We start from the raw sequence: 13,188 nt of genomic DNA, 5'->3' as shown, positions 1-13,188 counted from the left end.
AATCTTCCATCTTCAACTTCCACATCTCAAAATTTGTTCCATTAAATTTCTCTACCTCTATTTTCCCTAACAAACTTGCCATCTGAAAAATTCCTACAACAAGATCAAAATGTGTCTTCTACAAAATCTCCCAATCAAATCTAGATTAGTTCAAAAATCCCAACAACCCACAATTGAAACCAAATGTGATCAAGCTCTGATACCACTTGTAAGGAAGTTAAGTAGAAGAACAACTTTCTACACTAACCTTGAGAGGAGGGTAATGCAAAAACTTTTATAGATTGTCACGATAGTTATAGAAAACAGAAATAGATATAATAACATTCAAACCATAACATAGTGATTTACGTGGGGAAAACCCTTTCGAGAGAAAAACCCCACAATCCAAAAGTCGCCCAATATTATTCCACAATCAAAATAGATTACAATATACTTGCAGAGAAATCTCTTCGTAGGAGTACCACTAATAAAAGATTCAGAGGTAACTCAATAGCCATAAGACTCTTACACACAACCTCTATCTCACATACCTCATATATAGGAGATACAATACAAGAAATCATCAAACGGTATTACAAAACCATGGGCTAAAACCACCCAATAAGGTGTAGCCAACCTTATCTCCCTTCTAGATGCCCTATGATGTGTTACAACACACATCAACACATGTCCCTCCCTTTTACAGCTCATTTACGTGTCTGAAGTATTTTGTATTTCCTATTTCAAGAATACAAACTTTCAGAGGCCATAACTTGAGAACCGTGTGTCTGATTGACGAACCGTTTGAAGTGTCTGGGAAAAAAGCCAGGGACCGTGCATAAGTTATGCACGGTCCTCCCAACTTTTTAAAAAAAATTTAGGGATGATAGATATGATGGTTTTATTATGAATTCCAAAAATTTGAGTGATTTTATGATCTCTAGATAGGTGAATTTAAGCTCAAAATGTTGAAATAGGACCCAATGGCTTTTATAGTTGTTGATTGAGTTTAGATTTCTTCATGATAGTCCTATACTTTTTTGATGTAAAAAATTAGAGTATCATACAAATTTCTTGCAACCTAGCGGAGCATAAGTGGACTAAGCATATTGATATTCACATACACTTCATATAGTAACTCATCTAGGATGGTTTTCTTAGCTTAAAGTATTTTTCTATAGAGTATGTTGCAAATATCTTCACTAAGGCTTTGGTACCATCTCATTATCCTTAGTTATAAATGATGCTTGGTGTGAAGTTTTTTATCCCTAGAGGTTCTTAAACACTTCACATTTTTTATTTTTTCATTTTATGGTTATTTCTCTCATTTGTGGAGTGTTTTCTCATGAGGTTTTCTAATTTTCTCCACTTGTGAGAGATATTTTAGGTAAAAGCATAAACCTGTTTCACACTTTTACAAAGGAAAAGGTTAACACAACAATAACTGTTCAATTTCGTCACCATAAAAGTGCCATTTGCATTTTGAATTTTAAGATGATGTAAACTGATGAAATGTGTAAAATTTATTCAAGTTTAAGTCTACTATTTTTTGAAATTTTTTTGTCAATAAGTTATATGTTTTTTTTAGCTTTCAAGTCCTTTTTTTTATTGCTGAAAAATGTTGAAAATCAAGGGGTTTAGTTCCCACCACAAACAAAAAATATAAATCAACTTTTTTTTTTTCTGATTTTGATATCCAATATAGATCACACACACACACACACACACACACACACACACACATATATATATATATAGTGCATGACAAAGAAAATTGATGTATATTTTTTTATTTATAGCATTTGGAAGTTGAATATGCCGAAATTTCATAGTTTTTGTCTCCCACCATAATTTGTCTATTCAATTTATGATAATCAAAAAATTAAAAATACCCTTTTGGAGAAGACTCTCTCTTCTATTGAACCATATTTTTTTCAATTTTTTCTGAAGTGCTTCGATATTTTTCTTTTTTCAAACTAGCTTGTTTGAGAACAAAAGAATACCTAGTCGTAGTATTTTTAAATTTTTTTTATATTAAATGTAATAAAAACATTATAAAAATTATAGGAGTAGAGTCGTGACTTCGATCTCTACAAAAGGGTATTTTTATTTTTTTTAATAATTTTAATTTATCTATTGAATTTTATTGCAGAAGTGACAAGTTTCAGAAAATCATCATTTTTGTTGATGTGGATGCCACTTGGCATTCCACATAGACAGTTCCGGCCGGAACTATTCAAAATATTTATTATTTTCTACAGTGTAATGTATTGAAAGGACAGAACCGTTCCGGCCAGAAGCGTTCCGGTCAGAACATTTCCGGTTGGAAATCCATTGCCAAGCAAGCGCTACGTGGCCGCCAAGTCAATCCGACCGGAAGGGTTTTGGCCGGAGTAGGTATTGTTAGCCTAAAGTGCGACACAGATCTGTATGATTACCCTTTTGTACAAGGGTACCTCATTAATCCTAGTTGTCAAGTCCATCTTTCCTTTTCATCCATTTTTTTTGTTGTCGATCCTTAATTTTCACATAAGGGAGGATGTTGGAGTGTAAAAAGGTATTTTATCTAACTATTAGAATTGAGGTCCTATTGAATTTTTGATACTTTCATCTAATTTCATAAGATTTAGACACAACATGATCTTAATATGTCTTAAAAAATTTATCATTTTTCTTATAAAAACATAATTTTATTATATTTTATCATACTATATTTTATTTATTTTTCAATTAAGTATTTTTTATTATATCTCTCCATTGTTGCAAGTTTTTAAGATTTATTGATAGATGTTTATACACATGATTTTCTCTATCATTCTAGTACATTTTTTAATTCACTATGTTTTGAATATCATCCACATTATTGATTATATCTATACCAGTCTACATTGGATATATCATCCTACCTTATTGGTTTAAAAAAAATAGCAATCTATGTTATTATTTTCCTTAATATAATCGTATGTATCATATGTCTCTATGACTTTGGTAAAACATGCCCTAGGTACATCTAAAATTTGGACTTTTTATGCTTTGGTATACATGTTCCAATAGAAGGAGAAGGAGAGGAATAGGGTAGAATATTAACAAGTTTTTTTTGAAGGTCCCCAAGTTATCCATAATTCTTCCCCAAGAGTCCTATGAATCGAGAAAATATTTTATAACCTAATATTCACAATCCTTTACTAATGAACTTTCTTGACCTCTTATTTGTTGTATAATTCCTTGACTTGATAAAAACATTATATGAGACTCAATAGTATAGTGTACAACAAGTTTATGCAACCTAAATTTGTTACAACATCTTGTGAATCCCTTTCTCTAACTAAATACACTAGAACATCTAATAACACTATCCACTCTTCTACAAAATATCTTTTCAATTATGATTTTGTATTGGTATTAGGTTATTATGGCTAGAAAAAGTTTATTTATGTAGTTGTCTAAAATTTTCCACCAAACATGTGTTCCTTATTTTTGGTTTGTATTTTCCTAAAACCACTTTGATGTGTTCTAGTGTATTCTTCTTAGGTGACATCCCTTATATAAGTGGAACTAAAGATAATACTTTGCCTTTATCAATGGAATTTATTGGTCTTTATACCATAATTTCCCTTAATTTATCAATCCTCTCTATCTTTCTGTAACTTCTCCTATTCCTCTTTCTTATTTTCTTTGACTTCTTTCTGTATTACATTCTTCTTTTTGTTTATTATCCCTCTGTCTATTTTTCCTAGGAAATTCTCCTCTTTCATTTGTTTCTTTCTAATTTATTTTTATTTCACATTTTCCTCATTTATCTATATCCTTTTATTTATGTCAAAATTTGGTCCAAATGATGTCAAACTTGTCGATATCTTTGGTCCAAATGTATGTTTAGTAGTGGTCTAAAGTAGTGTAGTAATAGATGATTAATTTTGAGTTTATGAAAATGTATGGATATTGGTTGTGGTTTCTTTATACGGTATATCTAGTTACATTATGGTTTTTCTGGAGCTTTGGAGATGATTTCAGTGATTAGTAGTTAGTGTTGCCTAAATGCAATTGTTTCAGTGAACAGTCTGATAGATTAAGTTCAAATTTTTGGTTTGCATTGTGGATAATTTCTTCATAATTTCTTGAGGTTGTACTATGATGTTGATGGATGAAAATGCTTGATAGATCTTAGTTTTTATTTTCTCAATTAATCTATACGTAAAGTTGTGATGGTCCAAATATTGTCTTGTATAGTGATAGTTTGAAAGAATGTGTTGCATTCCTTCACCTTTAGTGGTTTGGTGGTGTAGTTCAATGATGTAGTTGTGTGGGGTGAAAAATGATGATGACAAACTATTGCAAAACCACAAAGATCCAACCACAAACAATCCTAGTCCTACAATAAAACATTCACCATACACTAATGAAGATACCTAAGAACATGCAAATTAACAATTTGAAGTAATAATACAATTCACATGCCAAGTAGGGTTTGATCTCCATTGTCTCCTATCTCCATTGATCTTGTTTGATATATTTGCTCTCGGATTTTGTATGTGCACAAGAGCTCAACAAAGAACAACTTGTGGTTGTAAAGTCACTTGATCGCAAGAAGGCTTGATAGACACATTAGTTAGTTGATTGATTAGAAGAATTAGTAAGGGTTAGAAGGATAAAAGAATCCTCTTATATAGAAGACAGTTTAAAAAATGGAGGGATAGGATTAAGAGGTGAAAAGAAATAAATGGTCGGCTAGGATTAAAGGGTAGATAAAAGAAATAATAAAATATGAAGAGGGTAGGTAAATAAAAATTAAGAGATAAACGACATGTGTTGTGTAGAGAAAAAGCTAATTAATTAAATAAATAAATAAAGATTTATTTAATCAATAGAGGAAGTGGGACCAATTAAATAAATAAAATATTTATTTAATTTAGGAAAAGATAATTTTTTATTTTTTTTTATTAATAAGTGTTATCCAAGGGGGATAACTCCCGTACATTACATTCCTCATTACATATGATAGTGTAAAATGGACCAACTAATGCCAGCCCTACCTTAAACATCTGCTTTACTACTCCTATATCCCTAAATAATTAACTATAGTGGCTATATTCTCTCCAATTTCAACCACCTGAACCGCAGCTGCAGTAGAAAGCCAATTATACCATTCACAATCTCCTATTCAATTCTTTTCTTTCTCTTTTTTCTAAAAGTATCATAATCATCTTTCACAATCTCGTTAATTTCTCCATTCCATCCATCCAATTTGATTACCTCTACCCCTTTTCCCACAATGATCCCTTCATTTGCCAGCTGATCCGCAGCTCTGTTTGCTTCACGATATACATGAGTTATCTTGTACTGTTGTATTCGATTTAAATTTTGTTTTATGTCATCCAAATATTGTTGTAACTTACAATTTGGTGTTGTTTGTTTTATGACTGCATTAATAACTATCTGTGAATCACCTTCAATTTCCACCTTGCTATATCCTTGGTCAACACAAAATTTGATACCCCTAACCATAGCCAAAGCTTCTGCCTCATTATTGGTAGCTACACCCATATTTCCTGCTATACTTCCCAAAATGATTCCGTCTTCATTTCTTAATATGCTTCCATAGTCTGCCCATCCGGGATTACCTTTCACTGCCCCATCAAAATTGAGCTTGTACCATCCCCTCTTTGGAGTTTCCCAAAACGCATTCGCCCTTTTTCCCTGCTTTGATATCACATTTATATTAGGTGGGATTAACAATTTCCATTCCATCTGTATTTTTTTATCCCAATCATTTATATATTCAATTTTTCTATTGTAAGCCTTTGCATTTGCCACCTCGCATATACTGATTTTTATTTTTTCAATAATTTTTTCCGCTGTATTTTCCTTTCCCTCAAAGATTCTTCTATTCCTTTCTTTCCAAATCTGCCAAATTACCATTGAGGGCCCAATAATCCACAACGAACCCCATAGAGACTTTTGATACAAAATAGGCCAACTTGTAATCCATTTTTTTAAATTGATCTCACTGGCACTCACCCAGCCTAGACTGTTACTTAACCAATTCCAGCACTGTCTGGCAAAGGGGCAATCTAATAATAAATGGTTGGTTGATTCCTCTTCTTGCTTGCATAGTATGCATATGTTAGGTCCTTGTATCCCATACATCTTCAATCATTTACCTGTTAATATTCTTTCGTGAAGAGTAGTCCATAAAAATGTTCCTGCCCTTGGGGCTACTTGTTTATTCCAACATAACATAGATGGCCAATCGCACTTCTTTCTGAAGACTTCTTGTATTTGGTATCCCAGTTTAACCGAATATTCACCAGACTTAGCCGCACACCAAATTATTTCATCTTTTTTGTCCCTAATAACAATCCTTCTGCATTTTAAGATTTCTACTAATTTCCTTAAATCGCTATTATCAATACTATTCAGCTGTATAGCTTTCCATTCGTAAATTCCATTTCCATGGGAAACTTCTTTTACATAATCTGCCACAAATTCTCCATATATGTTTTTGGCCTCATTGATCCACTCCTTATCTCCAAAAATTTTACTGATGCTTTCATGTCTGTCCCAGGAATCCTCCCAAAACTTGGCTCTTTTCCCATCTCCAATCTTCCATGATATATGGTCAGTTATAATAAATCTTCATTCCTTCATAAATTTCCAAATTATAGACCCTCCATTATTATCAATAGCAGTTAATACTCTAGCTGGATCATCATTATCTAAGTATTTCTTTTGTATAATTCTGCACCATAGTTTCTCAGGCGAGTGATATATTTTCCAAATTAACTTTGCTCCAAGTGCCAGGTTCTGCATTTCTAGATTTCTGAGTCCAGCCCCTCCATCCACTTTCGAACTACAAGCAGTCTCCCAACCAATCAATGGTATTTTCTTAACCTGCTTCACTCCCTCCCAAAGAAATCTTTTGAAAAAGCTTTCAAGAGTCTGTATTGCCTTGGAGGATAATTTAAAAATTGACATTGCATATATTGGCATGGCTGATAATACTGCTTTAATTAACAGAATTCTACCCGGAAGAGCAAGCCACTTATGTCTCCAGGCCTCAGTCTTTTGTCTACACTTAGCGATCATCTCCTCCCATACTTCAGCTTTTGCTCTCCCCCCAATCAAAGGAACTCCTAAATACTTCGTTGGAAGTGTGTCGATTGACCATCCAAGCAACTTTGCGATTTTTGTCTGTGCAGCCTTCTTTGTATTAAAGAAAAAAAATTCAGTTTTTTTATTGTTAATTCACTGTCTAGACACATTGGCATAATAATTCAGAACCTCCTTTATTACCCTTGCCTCCCATACAGATGCTTCCCCAAACAGTGTGGTATCGTCTGCAAACTGTGAATGTGTAATTGATTGAATTTCTGAATGAACTCTAATCCCCTTCCATACTTCTTCCACTCGAAGTTTAGCTATATATCGACTAAATGCTTCCGCCATGATAACGAACAGAAAAGGAGATATTGGGTCTCCCTGTCTCAATCCATTTTGACTTTCGAAGAAACCAAATAAAGAACCATTAATTGCCACTGAGAAATGAGGAGTGCTTATACATACCTTTATGATTTCTATCCACTTTTGAGAAAACCCCATCTTTTGCATTACCTCTATCAGAAATTCCCATCTAACTTTGTCATAGGCTTTAGAGATGTCGAGTTTAATCACCATCGCTTTCCTTCTATCTTGAATGATTGTATGTAATGTTTCAATTGTAAGAATGATGCTATCGATAATTTCTCTCCCTGGAGTAAAATCATTCTGTTCTGTAGAAATCAAATTTGGTAATACTCTTTTCAATCTATTTGCTAGTGCCTTTGTGATAATCTTATATAGCGTATTACATAAAGCTATTGGCCTGTATTCCTCAAATGAAGTGGGATTTTTTTTTTTAGGGATCACTACCAAAACTGTATTATTAATTTCTCTAACAAATTTCCCATTCTTCCTAACCTGCTCCAACACTTCCAATAAGTCTGTTTTAATGAATTCCTAGCAGTTTTGAAAGAATCTTGCAGTCATACCGTCTAGCCCTGGAGCTTTATCAGGATGAAGCCCAAATACTGCCCTTCGAACCTCCTCCTTGGAGAATGGTTCCAACAACATCTGATTATCCCTATCAGAGATCAGCCACGGCAAAGCTTCTAACATCTTTTCAGAACCTATATCCTCCCTCCTTTCCTTATCGTTCAAAATATGTTTAAAGTAAGCTTCTGCGACCTGTCCAATGCTGTTTCTATCTGTGTATGCCTTACCATCTTCATTCTTGATTTCATAAATTGTATTTTGGGCCTTTTTTTCTTTGACCGATGAATGGAAGAATTTTGCATTTTTATCACCTTCCTTGATCCATAACTCTCTAGCTTTGTCTTTCCAATAAATTTCTTCTTTGATTAAAATCTCTACTAAATTAGCCTTCAGCACCTTTTCTTGTTGGAAATCTTCTTGCTTCATTCCGTGTTTTAAAATTTTAAGATTTAGTGCTTCCAATTGGGACTCAACCCTTTCCTTCTCAGAAAATATGTTTTTGAAAACCTCCCTATTCCATATTTTTAATTGATTTTTTATGAAAGCCAGTTTTTTTGTAAATCGAAAGCTTGGCGTACCTTTGATATCGTTGCATTGTTTCCACCATTTTCCCAAGTTATTTATCAATGTTCCATCACGCCACCACATGTTTTGAAATTTGAAATAACCGCTACCCCTCTGAATTTCGCTGCCAATTTCTATTTGTACAGGATAATGGTCTGAAATACTATAAGGCAATGTTTTGACTGTAGTTGCTATATTTGCTTCCTCCCAATAAGATCCTTTCAAAAACCTGTCTAATCTCTCTGCTATATTATCCTATCCTTGCCTCCTGTTGTTCCATGTAAACCAACCATCAGTCGGCTTACAATCCACCACCTCAATTTTTTGTATAAAATTCCTAAAATCTAATATATCCCTGGTTACTTTCCTGATGCCTCCCCGCTTATCTGCTAATTCCAAGATCACATTAAAATCTCCACCTATTATAATTTTCTTATTCCCATTCTTAGCTATACAATTTCTGATTTCCTCCCATAGCTTTGCTTTCTCCTGCGAATTAGTAGGTCCATAAATATTCCAAAGTTCTAATTCCAGCTTGCTGAGTCTATGCTGAACTTGGCAAGATAACCCTTGCTTCTCTTCAAAACTTTTTGTAATATTTACCAAGGAGGGATTCCATAGAATCCCCAATCCACCCGCTCTTCCAAATGCTGGTGAAAAGATACCATTCCATTCTTTGCAAAACCTAATTAACTTATCGATATCCTCACTAATACACTTGGTTTCTTGAATCAATACAATATCAATCGCAATCTTTACCAAATGTCGTTTTAACATTCCGCGTTTGTCAGAGGCCACTAGGCCCCTGACATTCCATGTGACGATCCTCATTGCTTCCCAAGGGAGCTGTTAACTCCCTTGGTACTCTTCCTATTCAAGAATTTTGTGCACTAAGAAATCCTTTCTCAGCCGCCTCCTCCTCTCTTTTCATTTTGTTAGATTTCCAACCTTTACCTCTAATCCCTTTCTCTACTGGCATAACCATTGACTGGCCTATATTCCTAATGTCTGTTATCTCTAATTCATCCTTATCTTTGTCCTCCTCAGAAATTTCATCTTCCTCCAACCCGATATCACTTTGACAATTTGACTTTAAATTACATGCCTTCTCTTCAAGATCCTTTTTGTTATTTCCCTCCGCCTCCTGGCTCACCCCACTCTATTTCTTATCAAGATTTTCATTAACTTATTCTCTAACTGTTATTTGAAGTAGCTCTTCTGACTTTTTATCTCCCGCTACTTGTTTTACCCTCCAAACCTTTTTCTCATTTTTGTTATTTCTGCACTTATCTGAATCATGGTTTCTTCTTCCGCATATAGAGCAAAAATATTTCTCCTCCTCTATTTCGATCACTTGTAACCATTCCATATCATGACTTCTCAATTTTATCAATTGTGGAATTCTCTTGACTGCCGCTAATTTCATCCTTGCATACAAATACGAATTTCTAGTCGCAATTTCTACGTCTATCTCCATTAGGGTTCCCATTGATCTGCCTATCTTTTCTAAGGCTTCTTCCGACCAGTATTCCATTGGCAGATTATTCAATCGAATCCATATTGGCTTCTCATAGGGCTCTGTTTTTAATGGATTGAAGTTCCTATACCATTTTTGGATATACATCGGCTTATCATTCATGGTCCATAATCCCCCTTCCAGTATCTTTTGCCGTTCTTCTTCTGAAGCAAAAACCACAATGAAGAATCCTTTCGGCATGAATTTTGTTATCTGCGGCGTCTTCCAAGTTTCCTCGATCCATCTTTCTATTGATTTCCTATCTGTTCTTGGGCCAATAAATCTACAGATGATTGCTAAATCCTTTAAAAAATTAATGTCTTCCTCTATTTCTTCACTTACATCGATGGTTTGAATTTCTCTTCTCTCTTCGTTGAATATTGCCTCTGACCTCCCCTTCACGTCATGATCTCTGTTTTGCGAAACCCTCTACTTTTTTTCGCTCTCCATTTTTGTCTTAGTTAGGGAAAAATAGAGATCTATTGTCTTTTAATTATTCATAATTTTTGTCATTTTTTTTAATTGTACAATTCATTTATTTAGGTTGTAGTTTTAGGAAAAGATAATTTAAATAAATAAAAATATTTATTTAAATGAGGAAAGAGCTAGAAGAGGCTAAATGAATTAATTAAATAAATAAAAACTTATTTAATTAATAGAAGACTTAGGATAAAATAATTAAATAAATAAAATATTTATTTAATTAAGCTAGGAAAATTTTAGGTGTCTACATTTTGCCCCTCTTTGAGACAAAGCAACTTGTCACGTTGGCTCAAAGAAGATAAAATAAACTGATACAAAGTTGCCCCAAGATGAGAATGATATGCCCTCTTGAAAGATTGGATGATTTTTTTGAAAAAGATCACAGACAATCTCTCGATAAGAAAGAAAGGCTAGAAAAAACTGATAAGATAGGGTGACGAGGTCATGCAGGAAAAAGACTGACTCAAGAGGACTCAACAAAATCGTGTCTATGTCTTAAAAGGCCAAACTTGACAATTATATGATGAACATGCGCTATCAATTGGATAAGATGCTAAGATGATTTGCTCAACAAATTCCCTAAAACGGGTAGGTTTGTTGAGTTGAGTATAGGATAATCCATCAAATTGATAAAATCCGGTGAGTTCTCTAGCAAGATAGGTTATAGTGCAATGTGACAAACATATACACTAGGATAGATTCTGATGAGTAGCATCATGTGATAGACATAGGTACCACTAGGCTAGGATAGGATAAGATAAGTAGCACTATGTGATGAACATGAGTACCACTAGGATTGACATGATTGATTTGATTGGATGCAGGAGTATTTACCCCAGATTGAGTCTAGAGAGAGATTCCCAATGACACAAAGGTTACAAACAAATTTGACTATTGAGTGCCACGCCACGATCAAGGTGATGGGATTGAGACACATTGTGTATATGCTTGAGATTTGGACAAACACAAGACTGTTGACTACTCAGGAAGAGAGATGATCCCATGGGTCTACAGGAGGAGGCAAATGAGATGATCTAGGGGCTAGTCCTTTGGGAGCTCAGATTCCTTCAAGGCTTGTCGGCTCTAAGGGAGGGTCTTCATCATAGCTCTCTTGGATCTAGTTTTGTATCAGTTTTTGTATGATGATGTAGACACCTCTGGGTGATTTTGTAGCCATATGATATTTTGACATCATTGTATCATGACACTTATATTATATATATATATGATGCTTCTAAATGCTTTATGATGTGATGATGATTTATGGAATGTATCTATCGTGCATTATACTTATGATGATTTATGATGCTTATATTCTATGATTATGATGATTATGAGATGCAATCTTTCATGCAATAAAATCTATGTGGATGATGCAATGCCTTATATTTTTTTATACTTTTTATGTTAATGTTATGTATAATGAAAATGTACATGCTCTAATGCCAATGTATGCATGAATATAATGCTTATATAATGTACTAACAAGTGGTGTGTGTAGAATGTGATATTATTATGATTTCTATATGCATTTAATGAGACATACTAACATACATTGATGCAAATATTTTTGGCATGTCGTTATACTCAGTCATGTGATACCAGACTACATGGACTTAGGAAGGGACGATGGAGGACAAATAAAAAAAGGGGGTAGAAGGTAGAAGATATGGAAGTGAAAGAGCTTCTTGTGCTATTATCATCATTGAGCTTTCTTATGTCAAATAGTTTATGACCATCTAGGTATAGGTTCGACCTACAAAATCATTATACCCATTTGCATGGAGATCAAACACTCATAGACAAGGAATTCCCTAGATCACACTAGACTCACAATATCCTCATATCCTTGAACAAGCCATAGTATTACTAAAAGGCAATCCACAACCAACATAAATAGGTGAACATACCTCATCCTTGCCTTTCTAGTGAAAGGCATCCTAGAGATAGAATCTCTAGTTGGAGACATCTTGGAAAAGCTAAAAGACATGTCACCATAAAAGATAAAATCAAAAGAAAACCAAGAATTGACACCAATGTCCAATGAAATCCTCAATTTATTTGTGTTTCTTGCCACATATGTAACTAAAGTGTTTGATCTAGTCATAATGTCATTTCTTGATAGAAGACAAATAATACTGAAAAACCATGTTGGTGCCAAAGTCTGCTAAGAGATTTGATTTGTTGAAAGCCCACTGCTGATTGTGTCTCACCTAAAACTGACTGAATCCATGAAACTGATACTTTTATAGCGGAGAAGAACAAAAATTTATTATGGGTTGACGATGCAAATGATCTTTTATTGTGGATTGTGGGAAAAAAAGAGGAATAAAAAGATGATGCTCCTCAAAACATGTGATGCTCAAGGTACCACTTCCATCACTAGATTTAGGATTTTGCCCCAATTAAAGTTTGGACCTGATTTGTTATGGAAGGAAAGGGTGAAAGGGGATTTATTATGAATGGATGATAAATCTTAGGTAGATCAATAACAAGCCACGATGGGAATGGATAAGTTTATTATGAGGCGGTAGGTTATGAGTGTGTTCAAAGTGAAAGGATTAGATTGAATCCTGAAGAAGGGATGAGTAAAGTCTCTACACATGTTGCTGGTA

General features: G+C 34.0%; 2 protein-coding genes across 2 annotated transcripts; both read right to left on the bottom strand.

Annotated features, from left to right (window-relative positions):
• Positions 1-8,829: 8,829 nt before the first annotated feature.
• LOC131856787 (uncharacterized) lies at positions 8,830-9,405 on the bottom strand. The gene has a single exon (XM_059208710.1). The coding sequence runs from the start codon at positions 9,403-9,405 to the stop codon at positions 8,830-8,832; it is 576 nt and encodes a 191-aa protein (XP_059064693.1).
• A 43-nt stretch (positions 9,406-9,448) lies between these two features.
• Positions 9,449-10,291, bottom strand: LOC131856786 (uncharacterized). The gene is made up of 2 exons (XM_059208709.1): positions 9,833-10,291; positions 9,449-9,733 (listed from the first exon to the last, which is right to left on the bottom strand). The coding sequence occupies exons 1-2, from the start codon at positions 10,289-10,291 to the stop codon at positions 9,449-9,451; spliced, it is 744 nt and encodes a 247-aa protein (XP_059064692.1).
• Between the last annotated feature and the right edge of the window lie 2,897 nt (positions 10,292-13,188).

The sequence above is a fragment of the Cryptomeria japonica genome, chromosome 7, assembly GCF_030272615.1.
Source record: "Cryptomeria japonica chromosome 7, Sugi_1.0, whole genome shotgun sequence".
Classification (NCBI taxonomy): domain Eukaryota; kingdom Viridiplantae; phylum Streptophyta; class Pinopsida; order Cupressales; family Cupressaceae; genus Cryptomeria; species Cryptomeria japonica.
Note: the sequence above shows the minus strand (reverse complement) of the source record. Positions and strands in the feature narration are given on the sequence as shown.

Excerpts from the sequence above, each read along its gene's own strand:
- LOC131856787 (XM_059208710.1), bottom strand. The coding sequence starts at position 9,405 with ATGAGGATCGTCACATGGAATGTCAGGGGCCTAGTGGCCTCTGACAAA.
- LOC131856786 (XM_059208709.1), bottom strand. The coding sequence starts at position 10,291 with ATGCCGAAAGGATTCTTCATTGTGGTTTTTGCTTCAGAAGAAGAACGG. Across the intron at positions 9,734-9,832 it reads ATAACAAAAATGAGAAAAAG|AGTGGGGTGAGCCAGGAGGC; the intron begins GTTTGGAGGGTA and ends GATAAGAAATAG.